The sequence below is a fragment of the Ranitomeya variabilis genome, chromosome 4, assembly GCF_051348905.1.
Source record: "Ranitomeya variabilis isolate aRanVar5 chromosome 4, aRanVar5.hap1, whole genome shotgun sequence".
NCBI lineage: Eukaryota > Metazoa > Chordata > Amphibia > Anura > Dendrobatidae > Ranitomeya > Ranitomeya variabilis.
In genome coordinates, this window is record NC_135235.1 from 226,381,207 (window position 1) to 226,405,865 (window position 24,659).

Here is a 24,659-nt window from a genome sequence, read left to right on the forward strand (position 1 = left end):
TTACTAAGCGCAGGGCCGCGCTTAGTAACCCGATGTTTACCCTGGTTACCAGCGTAAACGTAAAAAAAACAAACAGTACATACTTACATTCCGGTGTCTGTCCCCCGGCGTCTCAGCTTCTCTGCACTGTGTAAGCGCCATAGCCGGAAAGCAGAGCAGTGACGTCACCGCTGTGCTCGCTTTCCGGCCGGCAGGCGCTCACAGTGCAGAGAAGCTGAGACGCCGGGGGACAGACACCGGAATGTAAGTATGCACTGTTTGTTTTTTTTACGTTTACGCTGGTAACCAGGGTAAACATCGGGTTACTAAGTGCGGCCCTGCGCTTAGTTACCTGATGTTTACCCTGGTTACAAGCGAACGCATCGTTGGATCGGTGTCACACACAACGATCCAGCGATGTCAGCGGGTGATCAAGCGACGAAAGAAAGTTCCAAACGATCTGCTACGACGTACGATTCTCAGCAGGGTCCCTGATCGCTGCTGCGTGTCAGACACTGCGATATCGTAACGATATCGCTAGAACGTCACGAATCGTACCGTCGTAGCGATGAAAATTGCACTGTGTGACGGTACCCTAAGACCACTTCTGCAGATAAGAGGGGCTTCAGTGTTAAATCCAAACATCTTCATGGACTTCATGGAACATCTACAACACAAGCTGGTGTCTCCTGTATGAGTCTGGGGGATTCCGAGCTCCACAGTTACAGAGACAAAGGGTCTCTATGTTCTGAGTCTCTTGACACCTGGGTGACACTTCCTGTGTGTTTTCTTCACTGTCTGCTCCACCTAATGTTTCTATTGACTTCCTATTTCTTTAGGAACGTTCTCAGAGATGTGAAGAAAATGGATTTCCTCTGCCTCCCTCCTTCTATAACGATCAATAATATTTAAAATAAATAATCTGATTTTTGTATTATCATTATTATTTTCAATGTATATTATTAATTATGTTTTATTTATTTTATTTATTTATTTTTTGGGGGTGTAAATTACTAGTTTTTGTATATTGATATAGTGACATGACCCCCTTGCGTCATGGCTGTACTGTAATTTCCCTTAGGGGAATAAAGATTTTATAAGCGATAGCCAAAAATACTAATAACAAATAGAAAAATAACTAATTGCCTCAGATTTAGGAATGGCAAAAATTGTTACAAGCTCCCTTCTTTAGAGAGTGGCATTAAACAGTGAAGAAACAAGATTCCACAGAGGTTTTAGAGGTTTATTGTCTGGATTGATCAGACTTGGTGTCAGTCTTTGATCAAATGTATTCAAATTACAAAACTTCAGAGAAAAGTGGCTTTATAATGATCCGTGATATTACATGACCTGGTTATAGCTGAATAAATAGAATATTTATTAAACATCCCGATCTGACTGTAAATATCTCATCAGACTTTGTCATCAATATTTTCTCATCTATTTTTTGAAGCATTAATTGCCTTTTAAGATTATTTAAAGGTTCTATTATTTTGTAAAAGAAATCTGTAGATCCGTAAATAAAAAGGTTTCTACATTTTAACACTTCTTTCCCATATCCACCTATATACTGTCACTAATTGGTCATTTTCCCCCTCCCTCCTTCCTTCCCTCCAGACCTTTGTTGATCTCTCCCCTCCATAAATAAGGTCATTACCATTCTTAAACTGTTGGGGGTCTACACTGGGGTGAGCAGTCACTGAGGACAGCGGAGATGGCCTCAGTGTGGACATTGCTCTGCCTCATTTCAGCTCTTGGAAGAACCGGTACTTTATTTATTTTTTTAGTAATTAATTTATTTATTAATTTAATTGTTTATATATTATCCCAGCTGGTTTTACTTCCTTCCTCCCTTCCTTCCTTCGTCCTTCTTTCTGTCTTTCCTTCCTTTCTTTCTTTTTTGCTTCATTCCTTCCTTCTCTCCTTCATTCCTTTTTTTCATTCTTTCTTTCCTTACTTCCTCAATTCCTTCCTCCTTTTCTTTATTTCCTTCTTTCCTTCTTTCTTTCCTTCTTTCTTTCTTTCTTTCTTTCTTTCTTTCTTTCTTTCTTTCTTTCTTTCTTTCATTCATTCTTTCTTTCTTTCTTTCCTTTTTTCTTTCTTCCTTTCTTTCATACTTTCTTTCCTTCCTTCCTTCCTTCCTTCCCTCCTTCATTCTTTTTTTTCATGCTTTCTTTCCTTACTTCCTTAATTCCTTCCTCTCTTTCTTTCTTTCTTTCTTTCTTTCTTTCTTTCTTTCTTTCTTTCTTTCTTTCTTTCTTTCTTTCTTCCATCCCTTTCTTCTTTTCTTTCTCCTTTCTTTTAGTTTTTCTCTCTCTCCTTCTTTTTTATTCATTATTCTTTTTTATCTTCTTTTTTCCTTTTTCTTTATTTTATTCTTTTTTTCCCATTTCTTCCTTCTTGTATATCTTCCTTTCTTTTTTCTCCCTCTCCATTTTTACTCCTTTTTTTTCTTTTCTACTTCATTTTTTTGCTCTTGTCTGTCTCTCTTTTTTCTTCTGCCTTTCTTTACAATTTCTTCTCTCACTTTCCTTCCTTCTACTCTTTTATTCTTTAGTTCTTTCTTTTTTATTCTTCCTTTCTTTCTGTTTTCCTATCTCCCATTTTATTTCCTCTCTCTTTTTGTTTTTTCCCCTTTCTCTTTTCTTCCCTCCCTCCTTCCTTGTTCCCTTCCTTTCTTTTAATTTCTTTCTTTCTTTTCTTCTTTCCTTCCTTTCCCCTTTTCTTCTTTCACCCCTTGTTCTCTCCTCTCTCCTTTACTCCTTCCTTAATTCTTCTTTCTTTCTCTCATTTTATTTCCTCTTTCTTTCTCTTTCTCTTTCTTTCTTTCTCTTTCTTTCTTTCTTTCTTTCTTTCTCTCATTTTATTTCCTCTCTTTTTTGTTTTTTCCCTTTCTCTTTTTTCGTTTCTTTCCTCCCTCTTTCCTTGTTTCCTTCCTTTCTTTTAATTTCTTTCTTTTCTTCTTTCCTTCCTTTCCCCCTTTTCTTCTTTCACCCCTTGCTCTCTCCTCTCTCCCTTACTAGTTCCTTGATTCATCCTTTCTTTTTTTTCTTTTCTTTTCTTTCCTTTCTTTTTTTTAAACCTGATACATTTTATATATTTTTTGTCCCCATATTTAACAAATTATAAGACTGGTAGAAGGTTCAGAATGTTGAAAAGTTGATTAAGCAAAGATTGGGGAATTAATGAGATGGAAATAACTTCAGGTCTGTGCTGCTAAAACTTCACTTTGGGGCAGATTTATCATGAAGGCAGTTTTTTTAAAACCTTGGACTACAGTGTCCTGATTTGCCTCAAATTTCTTCAACTGTTGTGTGAAGTTGGATAATATTACGCTTCTGTCCAGAGTCACATCTCCACTATTTATACATCAGTAGTGGACTGGAGTGTGAATTGCTCATTTTGCCTTTCTACCCAGATAATTCTTCTCTTTTCCATTAGGTCTATGACATCACATGATTAAAAGCTTACAAGCTGAATCCTTCCAAGCTCTATGTAGAAACAGGAGGTCAATTTTCCCTGTATGAGTCATGAGTCACTGCAAAAGTCCCTGGCGGGGGGAGGAAGGAGCAGCTGGGTCAGGATTTGAAGAGGGAGATGACTCATGCAGGGAAAAGAGACTTCCTGTTTCTACATAGAGCAGAGAAAAGAGAAGAATTAGCTGGGGAGAAAGGCAAGATGAGCAATTGTAAGTACACAGTGACATAATATGATGACTGCAATATATTAAGAGGATAAAAACTTAAGAGTGCTTCTTTAATTTGGGAAAATCAATTTTAAATCTAATTTTTGAAATATTTCAATCTAGATTCCGATTTGCCTTACATTAATTTGCTCATCTGTGGTCATAACAATTAATTCCACAAAATATGAACCTTTTTAATGCCAGAAAACTGGTGCAAAAGCCATGATTCATTCTCCCCTTTCTTTGTATGGAATGTATTGTATGTGGTGATGGTCTACATTGAGAAGAATGGGGGTCCACGAAAAATAAAAACTAAGCTACCCTTCTGGTGTTGTTGGACACCACACCACTGGTGAAGCTGGGACAGAAACTTTTTGACCTTAGCTATGGATGAGCGGACCCATGGAAATTTTGGTTCTGGTACCCGACCTGTACTTTATTCCAAAGTTCGATTCAGGGATCAAAACTGTTCCCGATCTTGAACCAGAACCCAAAACCCATTGAATGGAATGGTGACCCAAACTTTTGATGTGGAAAATATATTCTCTTTCCTTTTGTCGGAACTCTGAACATTGCTCTGGACCTCCGCGAGAAGTCCACGTTTGGCGATTACCACCGGGCACTATCTGTTCAGTACAAGCCCCAATTTTTAAGTTCAGGTTCACTCATCTTTAGCCTTGACCTCTTTTTTTGACCATTGGGTAGGTTGAGGTTCTACTGATCTCACTATTCATTAAAAATGGGGTTAGGTCAACTTGAACTCTTCAGGGACTTTACTGATTGGTAAAAATGGGTCATGTAAGTGACACTAACATTGAATGTCTGGTCCAAGACATTGAGTACTGGTTACAGCTATTTCTCGGAACGTTTGGTGTTAATTTAGCACCATTCTCAGGAGTTGTCTTCAGCTTTTCCAGAACATACATGAATCCAAGTCCATGGGATGTATCACTGTATATCCTGGAGGTCTGGAGAAGCTGTAGACACCTCCTATAATTGTTACCAGTGTTCCCAGGAAAGGATGTAACTAATAAAAGACCCGAGTGTTTACATCCACGCTAGATTTTGGTTGTTTCCTTTTGTTCCTGTATAGGTGGGAAGGATTTTTAATTGTTTCGCCACCATTGTACTCAGAGCTGCCAGGAATTTATGGGGGTCCAGCTGTGACATTATACAGTATAACCCCCAGACTTCCAGAAGATCAAAGGAAACACCTCTGTGATTACAGAGAGGAAATACCGGGACAGTTATAAAATGGCCAAACACTAAAATACGGCCCGCCACCAGACTGGAAGTCACCAATTTATCTAATGGTCTCTATGAGAAAAAAATAAAAAGTGTCATGCTAAATAAAAGAGATATAATGTAATCTATACATCCTCATGGGGTTATGTGTGCTCCGAACTAACTACGAAAACCACAACTTCTCCTGCACGAGCGGAGCGGGGAACCGACACCTGAGCGCTGTACAGCGACCGGACTGTGATAGGAAACAATGAAAGGCGGAAATGATTCGTACGTCAAACGGTTATTGCTTATCTAACATCTTATATAGAAGGTTCAGTCTCATAATCTGCAGTACTTCCAATATTTATACCATGCAGGTTCTGCTCTGCGGTGCACACAGTGTATGGCTCTGGGTCTCTCCTCCTGCACAGAAGGGCCGACAGTCACTTGTCACCTCGGCCATGTCTGTACCAGTCTGTATCAGCAAACCACAATGGGTAAGAGCAGCATTTATTTATCTTCTTTCCTTTTTTCCATTTTATTCTTTCTTTCTCTTTTTCTTTCTTGCTTTCTATATATTTTCTCCTTCTTTTTTTCTCTCTTTCTTTCTATCTTTCTTTCTTTCATCTCCGCTTCTCTGTCTTTCTTTTTTTTTGTTTTTCTTTATTTCGCTACTTCCCTTCCTTTCCTTCTTTCTGTCCTTCCTGCTTTCTTCCCCTCCCAAAAAGTCTGATCTCTGCACTAATTATTGTTTTAGAGTGCTGTATCTCTCATCTGTCATCTATCTATTGTCATATTTCTCTATCTATCTATCTATCTATCTATCTATCTATCTATCTATCTATCTATCTATCTATCATCTATCTATCATCTATCTATTATCTATCTATCTATCATCTATCTATTATATATCTATCTATCTATCATCTATCTATTATGTATCTATTATCTATCTATCTATCTATCTATCTATCTATCTATCTATCTATCTATCTATCATCTATCTATTATTTATCTATTATCTATCTATCTATCTATCTATCTATCTATTATCTATCTATCATCTATCTATTATATATCTATCTATCTATCATCTATCTATCATCTATCTATTATTTATCTATTATCTATCTATCTATCTATCTATCTATCTATCTATCTATCTATCTATCATCTATCTATTATTTATCTATCTAACAACTATCTATTATCTACTATTATCTATCTATCTATCATCTATCTATCTATCTATCTATCTATCTATCTATCTATCTATCTATCATCTATCTATCTATCTATCTATCTATTATCTATCTATCATCTATCTATTATCTATCTATCTATCTATCTATCTATCTATCTATTATCTATCTGGAAAAGCAGCAGAATAAGAGATGTTGTGTATAAGTCTTCTCAGGCAGGGTCGTCTGTCCTCCTGTACCAGTCGCTGACTTGTATTGTTTATGATTACACCCATTTTCACATGTATAGTGGCATGGAATAAATTTCACAATAATAATAATAATAATAATAATAATAATAGTTCTCCTGTATGAGCCTCCAGATCTTCATCCACGTTTTCCTCTTCCCTTGGACGGCTGCAGGACAGGTACCTGACTACTGATAGACGCCATCTTTTCTCTTTCCTTTTGTCCTGAGCCTCTGACAGAACAATAGGCGTCGTTGGGTGAATCCTCTATAACTAGTTGTCAGTCTCCGAGGTCAGGAATAGAAGCCATACAGGCTGTGTCTCATCTTTCCTAATAAAATCCCGCTTTTTTCTGACTTTTTTTCTGCATAAATGTATCAAATCCTTAAAAGATTAAAAACCGTTTTGCATTAATGTGATCACTTCTTAATCATTTGCAGATGGCAAAACTGGTGAATTCTTGTACCGGTCGTGCGGTCCGACATCTCACTGTGATAAGATGGGAAGCTTCACCACTGAGAACAAAAGTATCAGGATGGGGGTCTCCTGCTGCCTCACTGACAACTGCAGCCCCCCATTGCCTCCATGTACGTATGCTGCTGCCTGTATCTGTCTGAACATTTACAGGGGGATTCAGATCCGGACTTTCTTATTTATTGGAAACAGGTGAAATTTCCTAAATATTCACTTTGATGATCAGATGAGCAGCTGACAATGAGCGGCAGGGAGGAGGAGGCTGGTTACAAAAAAAGGTGACATTGTATGAGACGAGCAATACAACAGCGCCATCTGGTGTCAGGATCTATGTCAGGATCCTAGTGTCACCCCTGTTGAGTCTCACAATACTTATATTTCCACTAGTCACTGACTGATTCTAACGAGACCCCAACAGACTGATAACTAATATCCATCTATGGAAAAAATGGAGCAGCGCCAAAAAAATGAATAAACCAGTTTTGGGTCTGAGCTGACAAGTTGAAGACACCATGTTATAAATAAGAGATACATAATTAACCCCTTAACGATCAGGGGTATTTTTGGCTTTACATTTTCATTTTTTGCTCCTCTTCTTTCCAGAGCCATAACTTTTTAATTTTCCGTTTTTATGATGGCTTGCTAATATAATGTGAGTGCTTGTTTTTAAAAAAAAGTGCAATCCCACACTTGTTTTTTGTTTGGCTTTTTTCCTAGGTTCACTAAATACTAAAACTGACCTGCCGTTATGATTCTCCAGGTCATTATGAGTTCATAGACACCAAACATGTCTAGGTTCTTTTTTTATCTAAGTGGTGAAAACAAAATTCTGAAGTTTGGAAAAATAAACAACCAAAAAAAAAGTTGCCATATTCCGAGACACGTAGCGACTCCATTTTTCAGGATCTTTGATTGGGTGACTGCTTATTTTTTGCCCGCCTATCCGACGTTTTTATTGATACAGTTTTGGTGTGTATACAATCTTTTGATCGCCCGTTATTGCATTTTATTGCAATGTTGCAGCAACCAAAAAAACATAATTCTTGGGTTTTGATTTTTTTTCTTGCTACGTCGTTTAGCAATTGGATTAATTCTTTTTATATATTGATAGATCTGGTGATTCTTATCGCAGGTTTTTTTAATTGTTTTATTTTGAATGGGGCGAAGGGGGGGTAATTTGAACTTATATATTTTTAATTTTTTTCAATATTTTTAAAAACATTTTTTTTTTTACTTTTTACTTGCTTCAATTGGCGCCATGGGAGACTAGAAGCTGCAATCATCCAATCTCTTGTATTACATAGAGCAGGGCAGTAGTACATATGCTCACTTGGCGGTGCTCATAGCGACACAGGGGTCTCCTGCCTACCCCTGGTTGTTATGCCAACCCATCGGCGACCCACGGTCATGTGACACGGGCGCCGATGGGAGGAGGTAAAGACGCGCTTCCAGCATGTTAAATGCCGCTATCAGGGGCATATAACATGTTAAAAGCTGCAGGGAGATCGCTATTCCACCTACGGCGGTTAGGTGCACATGTCAGCTGAACAGATCATCTGTCATGTGCTGGAAAAGGTGCAGCTCTTCACCGGAGCCCACAACAAATAGGGGGAAGCATCCAATGACAGATTGTGTCCGTCATTGGGTGTTAAGGGGCTAAAGTGCATTTAAATCAAAACTAAATGTATATAATCTCATAAAAGAAAAAGATTATTTAAAGGGGAAACTTTTTTTGCTCTGCATTTTTTGATAGATAGGTAATAGATAATAGAAAGATGATAGATAGATAGATAATAGATAGATGATAGATAGATACTAGATAGATAGATAATAGATAATAATAATAATAATCTTTATTTATATAGCGCCAACATATTCCGCAGCGCTTTACAGTTTAACAGTTTCAAACACAACAGTCATAGGTAACAACGTTAACAATACAGTAATAAAGCAAAATAAGACAAAATAAGACGACCCTGCTCGTGAGAGCTTACAATCTACAATGAGGTGGGGAGATACAAAGTACAGGTGTGTATTTACAATGATGTATTTACAATGATGGTCCAGCCATCTTCAGGGGGTGGGGGATAGATGGAGATAGTGAATGGGCTACACACACACAAACATAAAATGACTTTGATTAGTTAACGTGATAGGCCGCTCTGAACAAATGTGTTTTGAGCGAGCGCCTAAAACTATGCAAATTGTGGATGGTCCTAATATCTTGGGGTAGAGCATTCCAGACGATTGGCGCAGCACAGGAGAAGTCTTGGAGTCGGGAGTGGGAGGTATGGATTAGTGCAGAGGTTAGTCGAAAGTCGTTTGCAGAGCGCAGTGGTCGGCTAGGCCGATAGACAGAAATGAGGGAGGAGATGTAAGGGAGTGCCGCACTGTGGAGAGCTTTGTGGGTGAGAACAAGTACTTTGAATTGTATCCTGTAATGAATGGGCAGCCAGTGTAATGACTGGCGAAGAGCGGACACGTCCGAGTATCGATTAGCCAGATGGACAACCCTAGCTGCCGCATTAAGGATAGACTGGAGAGGGGAAAGTCACGTGAGGGGGAGGCCAATTAATAGAGTGTTGCAGTAGTCCAGGAAGGAGTGGATTAGGGCGACAGTGAGAGTTTTTGTTGTCTCCATGGTGAGAAAAGGGCGGATTCTAGAGATGTTCTTTAGGTGTAAGTGGCACGAGCGGGCAAGAGATTGTATGTGGGAGGTGAAGGAGAGATCGGAGTCAAACATAATACCCAGACAGCGCGCCTGCTGCCGGGGTGTTATTATGGTGCCACCCACGGAGAGGGAAATGTCAGATTTAGGGAGGTTAGTAGAAGGCGGGAGCAGAAGAAGTTCACTTTTGGAGAGGTTGAGTTTCAGATAGAGAGCGGACATGATGTTGGAGACTGCAGACAGACAGTCAGTGGCGTTCTATAGTACAGTGGGGGTAAGGTCAGGGGATGACGTGTATAGTTGTGTGTCATCAGCGTAAAGATGGTACTGAAAGCCAAATCTGCTGATGGTCTGTCCAATTGGGGCTGTGTAGAGGGAGAAGAGAAGGGGGCCAAGGACTAAGTCCTGAGGTACCACAACAGTGAGAGGAAGAGGAGATGAAGTGGAGCCAGAGAACAGAACACTGAAGGAACATTCAGAAAGGTAGGAGGAGAACCAGGAGAGAGCAGTGTCCTTAATGCCTAGTGACTGGAGCCTAGAGAGTAGGAGAGGGTGGTCAACAGTGTCGAAAGCTGCAGAGAGGTCGAGGAGAATGAGCAGAGAGTGGTCACCATTACATTTTGCTTTCAGAAGGTCATTGGTCACCTTGATGAGTGCAGTTTCTGTCGAATGTAGGGGGCGGAAACCGGACTGTGAAGGGTCTAGGAGGGAATGAGTGGAGAGGTAACGGGTAAGGCGAGAGTAGATCAGGCGCTCCAGGAGTTTTGAGATGAAGGGGAGATTGGAGACCGGTCTGTAGTTGTTTGTGCAGGATGGGTCAAGGGTGGGTTTTTTTTAGTAACGGAGTAATGATAGAGTGTTTGAAGGAGGAGGGGAAAATGCCAGAGGAGAGGGAGAGATTTAAAATTGTAGTTAGGTGAGTTGTGACTACTAGAGAGAGAGACTGGAGGAGGTGTGAGGGAATGGGGTCGGTGGTGCATGTAGTCGGACGAGAAGAAGAGAGGAGCTTGGAGACTTCTTCTGTGATGGGATCGAATGTGGAGAGTGAGCCAGGGGAGATGCAGGGAGGGATGGGAGTCATTGCACTTGGTGTCTGGGAGCGGATTTCCTGAAGGATATTGTCTATTTTCTCTATAAAGTGGGAGGCCAGGTCATCAGGTGCTTTTGGCCTGAGGAGGAAGTGAAAGGTGTTAAAAAGTTTCTTGGGGTTGTTGGATAGTGAGGAGATCAGGGTGGTGTAGTAGGTCTGTTTGGCGAGGTGAAGGGCAGACTTATAGGTTCTTAACATAAATTTGAAGTGGATGAAGTCTTCTGGTCTGCGAGTTTTCCTCCATAAACGTTCAGCACACCTAGAGCATCGCTGGAGAAATCGGGTTTGCGATGTGAGCCAGGGCTGTTTCACTCTGTGTTTGGAGGTTCTGAGGGTGAGGGGAGCTACTTGGTCTAGGGTGCTTCTAAGAGTGGCGTTGTAGTGATGTACAGCCAGATCAGGACAGGAAAAAGAAGATATTGTCCCCAATGATGAGTGTAAGGAGTCTGAAAGTGTATGAGGGTTAATGGCTTGTAGATTTCTGAATGTGTAATAGGTAGGAGAGTGCTGGGGTGGGCGAGGAATTGTGACTGTGAAGGAGAGAATGTTGTGGTCAGAGAGGGGAAGTGGTGAGTTATCTAGGTAGGAGATTGAACAGAGCCAGACAAAGACCAGGTCCAGGGTGTTACCGTCTTTGTGTGTTTCAGAGGTTGAGAGCTGTAAGAGGCCTAGAGAAGTGGTTAATGATAGAAGCTGGGATGCAGATGTGGAAGTGGGGCTGTTAATTGGAATGTTGAAGTCTCCCAGGATAAGGGTTGGTAGTTCTGAGGACATGAAGTGCAGCAGCCAGGCTGAGAAGTGGTCCAGGAAGTGGGTGGGTGAGCCTGGGGGCCGGTATATGACCGCTACTCTGAGGGAGAGGGGACGGAAGAGCCTGATGGTGTGGACCTCAAAAGAAGGGAATGAGAGTGATGGAACTGGGGGTATAACCTGGAACGTGCATTGTGGGGACAAGAGTATGCCGACTCCACCACCAGGTCTGTTTGTGGGTCTTGGGGAATGGGAGAATTGAAGGCCACCATGGGAAATGGCAGTAGGGGAGACAGTGTCAGAGTCCTGGATCCAGGTTTCAGTGAGGGCCAACAGATTTAGAGAGTTGTTCAGAAAGTAGTTGTGCAGGAAAGGAAACTTGTTACATACAGACCGTGGATTCCAAAGGGCACAATTGAAAGGGAGAGATGAGGGAGTGCAAGTAATATTAATAAGGTTAGTATGGTTTTGATATGAGGTAGGGTAGCGGTTGAGGTTGGGGGATGGGGGACCGGGGTTTGGGGAGATGTCCCCTGAGATCAGAAGGAGTAAGAAGATAAAAAGCAAATAGTTTTTGGAAGTGTATGAAGTTTTTTGTGCAGTGTGTTTGGGCAAGATGGGCTGAGGTTTTTCAGGAAGGTGAGAAGTGCATGGGAGCTGTACATTGGAGAGGGAAGGAGTGAGGGGCTGATGTATATGAGTCGTGGTGGAGGGGGGATTGGGCGGTGAAAGTGGATTGCAAGGGAGCATAGGAGGATAGGAATATAGCGCATGGATAGAAGGGAGAGCAGAGTGTGGGTTACCTGACTCCTGCCCTGACTAACTGCCATGGAATAACTGCTGTATCACGACGCTTATAATAGATAGACAGATAATAGATAGATATATAGATAGATGATAGATAGATAGATAGATAATAGATAGATAATAAATAGATAGATAATAAATAAATAGACAGATAGATAATGGATAGACAGATATTAGATATATAATAGATAGATAATAGATAGTGTAGATAGATAATAGATAGACAGATAAATTCTAGATAGACATATAATAGATAGATAATAGATAAATGATAGATGATAGGTAGATTATATAGTTAGATAGTTAGATTATATAGATAGATAATATATATATATATATATATATATATATACAGTGCCTACAAGTAGTATTCAACCCCCTGCAGATTTAGCAGGTTTAATAAGATGCAAATAAGTTAGAGCCTTCAAACTTCAAACAAGAGCAGGATTTATTAACAGATGCATAAATCTTACAAACCAAAAAGTTTTGTTGCTCAGTTAAATTTTTATAAATTTTAAACATAAAAGTGTGGGTCAATTATTATTCAACCCCTAGGTTTAATATTTTGTGGAATAACCTTTGTTTGCAATTACAGCTAATAATCGTCTTTTCTAAGACCTGATCAGGCCGGCACAGGTCTCTGGAGTTATCTTGGCCCACTCCTCCATGCAGATCTTCTCCAAGTTATCTAGGTTCTTTGGGTGTCTCATGTGGACTTTAATCTTGAGCTCCTTCCACAAGTTTTCAATTGTGTTAAGGTCAGGAGACGGACTAGGCCACTGCAACACCTTGATTTTTTGCCTCTTGAACCAGGCCTTGGTTTTCTTGGCTGTGTGCTTTGGGTCGTTGTCTTGTTGGAAGATGAAATGACGACCCATCTTAAGATCCTTGATGGAGGAGCGGAGGTTCTTGGCCAAAATCTCCAGGTAGGCCGTGCTATCCATCTTCCCATGGATGCGGACCAGATGGCCAGGCCCCTTGGCTGAGAAACAGCCCCACAGCATGATGCTGCCACCACCATGCTTGACTGTAGGGATGGTATTCTTGGGGTCGTATGCAGTGCCATCCAGTCTCCAAACGTCACGTGTGTGGTTGGCACCAAAGATCTCGATCTTGGTCTCATCAGACCAGAGAACCTTGAACCAGTCAGTCTCCAAGTGATCATGAGCAAACTGTAGACGAGCCTTGACATGACGCTTTGAAAGTAAAGGTACCTTACGGGCTCGTCTGGAATGGAGACCATTGCGGTGGAGTACGTTACTTATGGTATTGACTGAAACCAATGTCCCCACTGCCATGAGATCTTCCCGGAGCTCCTTCCTTGTTGTCCTTGGGTTAGCCTTGACTCTTCGGACAAGCCTGGCCTCGGCACGGGAGGAAACTTTCAAAGGCTGTCCAGGCCGTGGAAGGCTAACAGTAGTTCCATAAACCTTCCACTTCCAGATGATGCTCCCAACAGTGGAGACAGGTAGGCCCAACTCCTTGGAAAGGGTTTTGTACCCCTTGCCAGCCTTGTGACCCTCCACGATCTTGTCTCTGATGGCCTTGGAATGCTCCTTTGTCTTTCCCATGTTGACCATGTTTGAGTGCTGTTCACAAGTTTGGGGAGGGTCTTAAATAGTCAGAAAAGGCTGGAAAAAGAGATAATTAATACAAACATGTGAAGCTCATTGTTCTTTGTGCCTGAACTACTTCTTAATACTTTAGGGGAACCAAACAGAGTTCTGGTGGGTTGAGGGGTTGAATAATAAATGACCCTCTGAAAAAACTTTTCCCAATTTAAAAAAAAAATAAACAAAGAAATAACATTCTTTTTTGCTGCAGTGCATTTCACACTGCCAGGCTGATCTACAGTCCAAATGTCACAATGCCAAGTTAATTCCAAATGTGTAAACCTGCTAAATCTGCAGGGGGTTGAATACTACTTGTAGGCACTGTATATATATATATATATAGATAATAAATAGAAAGATAATAGATAGATAATAGATAGAGAGATAGATAGATAATAGATAGACATATGATAGATAGATGATAGATTAATAATAGATAGATGATGATTAATAATAGATAGATAGATAGATAATAGATAGATAGATAGATAATAGAAAAATAAAAGATAGAAATTAGATAGAAAATAGATAGATGATAGATTAATAATAGATACTGTAGATAATAGATAGATAATAGAAAAATAAAAGATAGATAATCGATAGATGGATAATTATCTATCTAATATCTAACTCTCTAATATCTATCTATCTATCTATTATATATCTATTATCTATCTGTTATCTATCTATTATCTATCTCTCTATCTATATGTATCTATCTATCTATCTCAATGCAACATTGTCATAGTATAGTAAATCATACAACTATCCCTCTATCCTGTATTCTTTTTACTTGTTATTATAAAATGGCCAAAATAATTCCTCTTTACTTTTTCAGTGCCCCCCATCAGCACCCGAAGAAATGGCAGAGTTTGCCAATTGTGTTCTGACACCAATGAGGCATGTACAGGAACCAAAACCATCGACTGTGTGGGAAGTGAGAGTAAATGTCTTCTCCAAGTCACTAGAATAAAAGGTAACATTATATTATGGAGGCCACATAGTGTCCTCACTGGCTGCCCTGTAACTGGGATGTTGCTGGGTGTATTTCCCCTGCAGACATGTATGGTGACGTAAGGCGGCAGCAGTGGACGAGGTTCTCGTCTTCCACACCCAGGCATGCTACATAAAAATGGGGGTCCTACCTGTGTGTGTATACTCTTTTCACCTGGATGATAGACCTCCGCAGATTGCATGTTGCTGCTATATCACGCCGGCCAGGAGCACATGTTAAGGAACAAATTGAGGGCAACCAAAGTCCAACATTAAACTTGATTTTACTGAACATGAACTTGATAAGAATTATATACATCAGATCAAAGGCACATTTCTTTTTAAAGGTTTCTCTATCATTGAGCAGACATGGGCCCTTCTTGGCTTCATTTCTCTAGCTCTTTACACTCTTGCACCTCAAAATAATCCAGCAAACAATATGGGAGACTCTGCCTTCCATTGAGAGGCGTGCACAAGTCAAGGTGTAACGCTGCGGACACTCCTGGCTTCTCTTACTTGCCAACTGTTTAATGGGGACCCCTTTCTTGAGGTACGTTGGATTGACTCCTCACAAGACCCTTGAACATCTACTGTTTGCCATAGGAGAGTTTGTGTCCCAATATAGCGACCATTGCTTTCTTTCCATGGACACAGTTGAGCTTCCTTTCTCCGTAGGTAACTGTTCACTAAAGTGAATAAAGTGCACAAATTTCAAGAGTTAAATTACTGAGACCGGCTCAAAAAGTGCAATAAGTCAAATCTCAGATGTAATATACCTTTAAGAATATCACAATGGGCATAAAGTGCAAAAAAAGACCACTAGATGGCAATCAAGTATGAGGATGAGATAAACAGTGAATGCAGCAGATGTGAAGACTGGATTCACACATAACAGAGCAGATCAGAAGCCAGTCAGAGTTTACCTGAATTTAGAAGATAAAGGCTTGGGCAGCATGTGGAGATGATGGTGTAATGTCAGAGCCTTTGTGGGATGATCATTACTGTTGCTTTCTCTGGATTGCTTAGGGAAACAATGAGACGCCTTTTTGTGTCCACCCATTAAAGCAAGTCCACCCAATTAGTCTAGAAAGACGCTTTCCAGGTGCTGATAGATTACAAAACTATCATCTTTTAAGTGTCACACCCTGACTTATTTGGAGGTGCCAATTTTTACATCTTTCTGTCTTTTTATACAATATATTCTGTTTTTAACATTATGTTAATATATAAAAAAATTATTTTATTCACTTATTTTGAGTCACGTCATACCTTATTAGGTAACCTTTGTAAGCATCTATATATGTATGTATGTATGTATGTCGCGCTTAGCACAGCCACGTAGTATATAGCACAGCCACGTAGTATATAACACAGCCAGCCACGTAGTATATAGCACAGCCACGTAGTATATAGCACAGCCATGTAGTATATAGGACAGCCACGTAGTATATAACAGCCACATAGTCTATAGCTCAGCTCACATAACACAGACAGCCACGTAGTATATACAACAGCCACGTAGTATATAGCAGCCACGTAGTATATAGCAGCCACGTAGTATATAACACAGCCCAAGCCGTAGATAACACAGCCCACATAATATATAGCACAGCCCACGCAGTATATAACACAGGCCACGTAGTATATAACACAGCCCATGCAGTATATAACACTGCCCAAGTAGTAAATAGCAGCCAGGCAGTATATAACACAGCCCATGTAATATATAGCACAGCCCACGTAGTATATAACACAGCCCATGTAGTATATAACACAGGCCACGCAGTATATAACACAGCCCACGTAGTATATAACACTGCGCACGTAGTATATAACACAGGCCACGCAGTATATAACACAGCCCACATAGTATATAACACAGCCCACATAATATATAGCACAGCCCACGTAGTATATAACACAGCCCACATAATATATAGCACAGCCCACGTAGTATATAACACAGCCCATGCAGTGTATAACACAGCCCACGCAGTATATAACACAGCCCACATAATATATAGCAGTGTGGGCACCATATCCTTGTTAAAAAAATTAAAATAAAAAATAGTTATATACTCATCCTCTGGCATCCAACAAAGCTGTCTCGCGAGACTGCTAAGTCATCTGGGTAATTTTGCAATACATCACTGGGAACGGAAGCTGGCGGCAGCATCGCGCGCATCGATGGACGTCGGAAGGTGAGAATAGCACAATTTTTTATTTTTTAAAATTATTTTTAACATTATATCTTTTTACTATTGATGCTGCATAGGCAGCATCAATAGTAAAAAGTTGATCCGGGATGGGGCGACACACTGGCACTGACTGGAGGGGAGTAGGGAGGTGGTAATGACTGGAGGAGAGTAGGGAGGGTCCAATTCAGGGCCGGACCAATCAATAACGCAGGATTTCCATTACAGACAAACAGACAGAAAGACAGACAGACAAACAGAGAGAAGTACCCCTTAGACGATTATATAGATAGATGTCCTCTGGTCTTCCCTCTTCACACACAAAACACTATAACATGTCAGTCTGCCAACTGTTAAACCTTAGGTCTGTCTCTGCTGAACTTTGGGCTCTATTTTACTCTCTATCAGGAAGTCATCTTCTTACTTCCCACATAGCCCCTCCCTTTCTGGGCTAGTCCCAACTATTAACTCTATTCCCCAACTAAACACGTGCAAATTATTAAACAGACAAAATCACATTTAAACAGTGCAATGCATTAAATCATAACACCACTGATTGGCAGTTTTCTCTGTACACTGTGCATTGGCAGAAAGCAGCCAATCAGTGGTGTGGGCGGGGTTATACAGTGCACAACATTTAGAGAACTGCTAAATCTGCAACAGAGAAAACAGTGATTTTATCAAAACTACAGCAAGCAGCCAAATAAATGACACATCACTGGAATCAAGATCTCTTTCTCTACATCATGCTACTCTCAGATTAGGAAACAACATTCTTGTGACATATCACATTTAAGCCTAAACTGGGGCTTTCAACACTTAAAATTAATTCCACAGCCTACTTATTGATTGATTTTCCTCACTTATATAGCACCATTAATTCCACAGACACCATCATCGCTGTCCCCATTGGGGCTCACAATCTAGATATCCTATCACTATGTGTTTGGACTGTGGGAGGAAATCGGAGAATCAGGAGTAAACCCACACAAACATCTGGAGAACATACAAAGTCCTTGTAGATGTTGTCCTTGGTGGGATTTGAGGACTCCAGTGTTGCAAGGCTGCAGTGGTAACCACCGAGCTGCCCCTACTACTAATATAGTAACATAGTTAGCAAGGCCTAAAAAAGCCATTTGTCCATCCAGTTCAGCCTGTATTCCGTCAGAATAAATCCCCAGATCTAAGTCCTTCTAAAGAACCTAATAACTGGAAGATACAATATAGTTGCACTCCAGGAAGACATCCAGGCCTCTCTTGAACCCCTCAACTGAATTCGCCATCACCACCTCCTCAGGGAATGAATTCCTGATCCTGAAGGATATTTTTTTTGTTTCCCCCCCAGGAACCAACTGTAGTTAGAAACTGTAGTTTGTAAATCAATGTATAACTTTGGAAAAATCTTTAGGTGATAACCTACAAGGGAGATTCCTCTGTGAACAGATCTATTTCGAACTTTTGGTCCTCACCACCTTTATAGTTATCTGTTCAAGGTACTGCACCTCTAAGAATTGTGCAAGGACTCTGTCTGATTGCCTGCAGCGGTAAGCCACTTCTTCTGGCTCAAGTGGGTTACTTTTTTTAACCAGATATTTACTAACTGAGGGTTTTCTACTTTTTCTTTGGTGTTTCGATGGGACAGGGAAATAGAGACCAGAGGGGTCCACATTCACTTCAAAGTAGGAGCTACAGGGTATGGGTGATGGTTAGGCACTTATTTGATTGGGTAAAACTAAATAAAAATTGTTTTAGTCACAAGTCAACCCATTGTGATCGGTGGGGATCTGATAGTAATACTTCCATGATCAACAGATCAACAAAGCTCAACCCAGTTTCAACATGGTCTCTCACTGATATTTAGCACCAGATGAACCACCTTTCTCTAGAAAGGACCTAAACAACCGAACCAATACACCGCAAGAAGAAAAAAGTAGTGTTTTGCCCTAATCTGTGGGTGGCCTTAGGTTTTGACCCTCACAGTGGACTGGAGATAACGTTTCTGAAGGACTGAAGCTTTTATTTTGTGGTTTCCAGTATACAAATGTTGGTTCAACGTCAAACCGTCTGGGAGGTCCATAGAAATATGAATAACTATGGTAACTTGAATGTCGTCAGTGGTGTAGGCATAGGAGAGCTTAGGAAGCAGTCACATCCAGTTATTAATGCTAGAGGAGCTTTGGTTCCTTTGTAAAAGAAGAAGAACGAAGCCTTGAAAATTGCACCTGGCCAGTAGAAGACCATTTACAGGTTTTTGGAGTTTTGGTGGCACGTCCGAATCATGTACAGTAGTGGTTTCTTATTGTGTCTCTTTCCATCTTAATATGTATCTCTATATTTCTGAGCAGAATCCCCTGACAACGTGGAATCCTTCCGTGGATGTAGTACAAGAAGCATCTGTGAGATCGGAAACCAGAATATGAGTATTGGGATCCTGAGCATGGAGTCGACTTACCATTGCAGTGGTGGAGCCATCACCGTGTACGGAGGATTGGACATTTCTGTAATTCTTGCTCTCGTGCTGATGTTACTCCAGGTTTAATGGAATTTACTGATCCAAGTATATTACATGGGGAAAAAAACATTTTTAGGAGCTTTCTTAATTATATCTGCTCTGCAAATGTGATGACCACCACCATGTCCACCATCTTAGCTACCAAAGGAGACGTTTGATATTCACGCATTGTAGCTAGGTGGTAACATGACCATGTAGATCTATCCTGCTGATATAGCAGCATTGACAGATATTCCAAATCAGGACTTAAGAAAATTAGATTTATTACCCCTTTAAGAAATGCAATGGCAGCCATATTGGTTGTCACTTGAAACACATGCACGTAAAAAAACAAGAAATATGCAGGAAAACAATTTAGGATTGTCCAAAGCTTCTCCTCTTGACCTCTTGCGTTTCATGATGATCAGTCTTTAAATTTTTTAATAACGTTGTTTGTAATAAAAAAAATTGTTTTCGCCTTTTGTTGTGTTTTTCTTGATTTATGACCTATTTGTAAATTCTGTACAACTAGTCACTGAAACCAAAATGGACAAAAAACAAGCACGTAGGGTTTGATTCACCACTTGCATTCTATTTTTTTAGTCATTTTTGAGTCACTCTTGTCTTTTTGTGTTTGTTATTGTTTTTATGGAATTACATTTTTCAAACTCATGCAAAAAGTCATGGGATCCATCAAAATTAGCCACAAAGATCTGGATTAAATAACTACTCCCACAATGGGAATGAACAGAAAACAAACATTGATCCGAGTGTCAGATCAAACTTGTCAATGCACGTCTATAGGTCTGTAAAAAAAAAAATGGACAGCACTTGGAAGCCATCCGGGATTTTGTTGTGGGGTGACATAATGTATGGTAGCCGGAACCCTCTATTCTTCATTCTCGGCGCACTAACAGCTCGGGAGACACAATTTCTCTGCTCTGCTGCTCCCAGTTCTGTAGACCACAAGTTAATTTATGCCTGCGGTCTACAGACAGTTAGAGTGCTGCAGGGACAGAAGTGCCGGCGCACTCACTGCATGCCAGTGTTCCGGGACTCTAATGTCAAGTGCTTGTGCCGGCACTTTGTAGAAGGATTCATCAGGATCCTGGATTAGGTGAGTATATGATGTTTTTATTTTAGTCAAAATGTGTGATACAACTGTGGAGGCATTTTAAAGTCTTGGGACCCCTCATACATTTTAAGAGCTAGTGTGGGGTCCTCATACAGTGTGGTGGATACAGTGGAGAGGACTCTCAAAGCGTGGGGAACGTTGTACAGCATGAAGGGCCATTATGCAACATGGGTGAAAATGTGTGGCCATTATACAACGTGGATGCAAATGACCTGGTTAGTGTCCGTTCAGGTGTTTCACCTCTGTGAGCTGAACCCTTAGAGATGCTACTGCCACTCACGATAAGAGCTTACACTCTACAGGAGAGAGAGGACCCCGCTGGCCATAAGAGATTACACTCTACAGGAGAGAGAGGACCCGACTGACCATAAGAGCTTACACTCTACAGGAGAAAGAGGACCCCACTGAACATAAGAGATTACACTCTACAGGAGGGAGAGAGAGGACCTCACTGACCATAAGATCTTACACTGTACAGGAGAGCAAGGACCCCACTGATCATAAGAGGTTACACTCTACAGGAGGGAGAGAGAGGACCTCACTGACCATAAGAGCTTACACTCTACAGGAGAGCAAGGACCCCACTGATCATAAGAGGTTACACTCTACAGGAGAGAGAGAGGACCTCACTGACTATAAGAGTTTACACTCAACAGGAGAGAGAGGACCCCACTGACCCTAAGAGCTTACACTCTACAGAAGAGAGAGGACCCCACTGACCATAAGAGCTTATACTCTACAGGAGAGAGAGGACCCCACTGACCATAAGAGCTTACACCCTACAGGAAAGAGAGGACCCCGCTGACCATAAGAGCTTACACTCTACAGGAGAGAGAGGACCCCACTGACCATAAGAGCTTACACTCTACAAGAGAGAGAGACAGGATCTCACTGACCATAAGAGCTTACACTCTACAGGAGAGAGAGGACCCCACTGACCATAAGAGCTTACACTCTATAGGAGAGAGAGGACCCCGCCGGCCATAAGAGCTTACACCCTACAGGAAAGAAAGGACCCCGCTGACCATAAGAGCTTACACTCTACAGGAGAGAGAGGACCCCACTGACCATAAGAGCTTACACTCTACAAGAGAGAGAGACAGGATCTCACTGACCATAAGAGCTTACACTCTACAGGAGAGAGAGGACCCCACTGACCATAAGAGCTTACACTCTACAGGAGAGAGAGGACCCCACTGACCATAAGAGCTTACACTCTACAAGAGAGAGAGACAGGACCTCACTGACCATAAGAGCTTACACTCTACAGGAGAGAGGACCCCACTGACCATAAGAGCTTACACTCTACAGGAGAGAGAGGACCCCACTGACCATAAGAGCTTACACTGTACAGGAGAGAGAGGACCCCACTGACCATAAGAGCTTACACTCTAAAGATGAGAGAGGCTTATTCAATGACTCTAGAGATGGAAAACGACTTTGCTGTATAAATTATGCTCCACTAGGAACCGGTGATCTGTGATGGCCCAGATACTGGCCACCAATGTACAAGGTGAGATGATCCACTAGATGTCATAGCTGCAGGGCATCATGGGAAATCTCGTGCATGAATGCAAAATAATGCTAGTCCGAACCCTGATGCCTCAGCAGTGTGAGAAATAGTGCCAAGGAAGGATTTTTTTTTCCTTAAAAAGCAAATCAAATTGATCCTGAGCAATCTACTCATCTCTGTTGATAGCTTACTGATCTGTGGGGATCTGGTTCCTTGTCTTATTCCAAAAATAGGGTGCTGAAATGCTTCAAAAGAGGTAACCTGCGGCCTTATGTGCGCACCTCCAATCATTGTCTTTGGAAGGGTCAATTAAAAGCAGAGAGCTGACCTCAGCGACCATTGAATCTGCACATGTTGTTACATCTCAGAATACTAGTTCCTTAAATACTTCAGTCCAGATAAATTAAAGAGACCACAAAGTGCCAAAATGAATACCGACCCCAGACCTGATAAGTTGGGAGATTCTCACATTTCGATTTCCTTTGTTCTTTTTTCTCTCATGTGTCACTACAGAAAGTGTCAGGATGCTGGCCCTAGTATGAAGTCATTGGCTTGAATTCATCAAAATGTATTTTCCAGAAATCTGGTGTAAACAATTTTGCAACTAGATTCCCATGGGCCCCTACGCAAAACTTGGACCTGGGCCCCAACCTCCATGTTGGTTAAATGTATGGAGCTTTATAGCTTTATATATGTTATATAAACATATGTGCTAACCATCTATGTAATAATGTCCCCATCCTGGAACCTTCCTGTAATACTGTCCCCTTTCTGGCCTCTTCTTGAAAAAATATCTGCCATTATGGCCCCTTTCTGTAATAATGTCCTCATCCTGGGCCCCATTCTGCTATAATATTCCTTGCTTTGGCCCCATCCAATAATAATTTCCTCAGTCCAAGCTTCCATCTTGAAAAAATGTCCCTAATCCTAGGCCTCTTCATGTATAAAGTCTCCTATCCTGGGCCCCTTCCTGGTATAATGTCTCCCTTCCTGCTATAATGTCCCCATCATGGGCCCCTTCCTGGTATAATGTCATCCATTCTGAGCCCCTTACGGTAATAATGTCCTCCATCCTGTCCCCTTCCTGTAATTATATACAGTGGGTACAGAAAGTTTTCAGACCCTTTTACATTTTTCCCTCTTTGTTTCATTGCAGCCATTTGGTAAATTCAAAAAAGTTATTTTTTTCTCATTAATGTGCACCCCATCTTGACTGAAAAAAACAGAAATGTAGACATTTTTGAAATATCACATGGTCATAAGTCTTCAGACCCTTTGCTCAGTATTGAGTAGAAGCACCTTTTGAGCTAGTACAGCCATGAGTCTTCTTGGGAATGATGCTACAAGTTTTTCACACCTGGATTTGAGGATCCTCTGCCATTCTTCCTTGCAGATCTTCTCCAGTTCCGTCAGGTTGGATGGTGAACGTTGGTGGACAGCCACTTTCAGGTCTCTCCAGAGATTCTGTCCCTGCAGCTGAAAAACACCATCATAGCATGATGCTGCCACCACCATGTTTCACTGTTGGGATTGTATTGGGCAGGTGATGAGCAGTGCCTGGTTTTCTCCATACATACCGCTTAGAATTATCACCAAAAAGCTCTATCTTCAGCTTATCAGACCAGAGAATCTTATTTCTCATAGTCTGGGAGTCCTTCATGTGTTTTTTAGCAAACTTTATGCGGCTTTCATATGTCTTGCACTGAGGAGAGGCTTCTGTCGGGCCACTCTGCCATAATGACCCGACTGGTGGAGGGCTGCAGTGATTGTTTACTTTGTGGCACGTTCTCCCATCTCCCTACTGCATCTCTGGAGCTCAGCCACAGTGATTTTGGGGTTCTTGTTTACCTCTCTCACCATGACTCTTCTCCCACGACTGCTCAGTTTGGCTGGACGGCCAGGTCTAGGAAGTCTTCTGATGGTCCCAAACTTCTTCCATTTAAGGATTATGGAGGCCACTGTGCTCTTTGGAACCTTGAGTACTGCAGAAATCCTGTTGTAACCTTGGCCAGATCTGTGCCTTGCCACAATTCTGTCTCTGAGCTCATTGACCAGTTCTTTTGACCTCATGATTCTCATTTGGTCTGACATGCACTGTGAGCTATGATGTCTTATATAGACAGGTGCGCACCTTTCCAAATCAAGTCCTATCAGTCTGATTAAACACAGCTGGACTCCAATGAAGGAGTAGAACCATCTCAAGGAGGATCACAAGGAAATGGACAGCATGTGACTTAAATATGAGTGTCTGAGATAAGGGTCTGAATACTTATGACCATGTGATATTTCAGTTTTTCTTTTTTAATAAATTGCAAAAATTTCTACATTTCTGTTTTTTTTCAGTCAAGATGGGGCGCAGAGTGTACATTAATGAGAAAAAATGAACTTTTTTGAATTTACCAAATGGCTGCAATGAAACAAAGAGTGAAAAATTTAAAGGGGTCTGAATACTTTCCGTACCCACTGTAAGGTCTTGCATCCCATATCTATGGCACCCATCATGGGCTCCTTCCTGTCATACTGTCCTACATCCTGGAGCCCTTCCTGGTATAAAGACCTATCTCCTGGTATAATGCTCCCCATCCTGGGCCCCATCTTTGTATAATGTCC

The 24,659-nt window shown here is 41.1% G+C and overlaps 1 protein-coding gene across 2 annotated transcripts in view; it reads left to right on the top strand.

Annotated features, from left to right (window-relative positions):
- The window catches only part of LOC143770461 (phospholipase A2 inhibitor NAI-like), a 299,420-nt gene extending 279,548 nt beyond the window's left edge, over positions 1 to 19,872 (top strand). The window contains exons 2-6 of one of the 2 annotated variants that reach the window (XM_077260100.1): positions 1,597 to 1,745; positions 5,269 to 5,388; positions 6,761 to 6,907; positions 14,561 to 14,698; positions 19,256 to 19,872. In XM_077260100.1, coding sequence (XP_077116215.1) covers positions 1,694 to 1,745; positions 5,269 to 5,388; positions 6,761 to 6,907; positions 14,561 to 14,698; positions 19,256 to 19,449 — 651 coding nt within the window. In that variant the 5' untranslated portion in view covers positions 1,597 to 1,693 and the 3' untranslated portion in view covers positions 19,450 to 19,872. Of the gene's footprint in view, positions 1 to 1,596; positions 1,746 to 5,125; positions 5,180 to 5,268; positions 5,389 to 6,760; positions 6,908 to 14,560; positions 14,699 to 19,255 lie in introns of those variants that run through there. The other variant, XM_077260101.1, reaches the window with a different exon arrangement.
- The last annotated feature ends 4,787 nt before the right edge of the window (positions 19,873 to 24,659 follow it).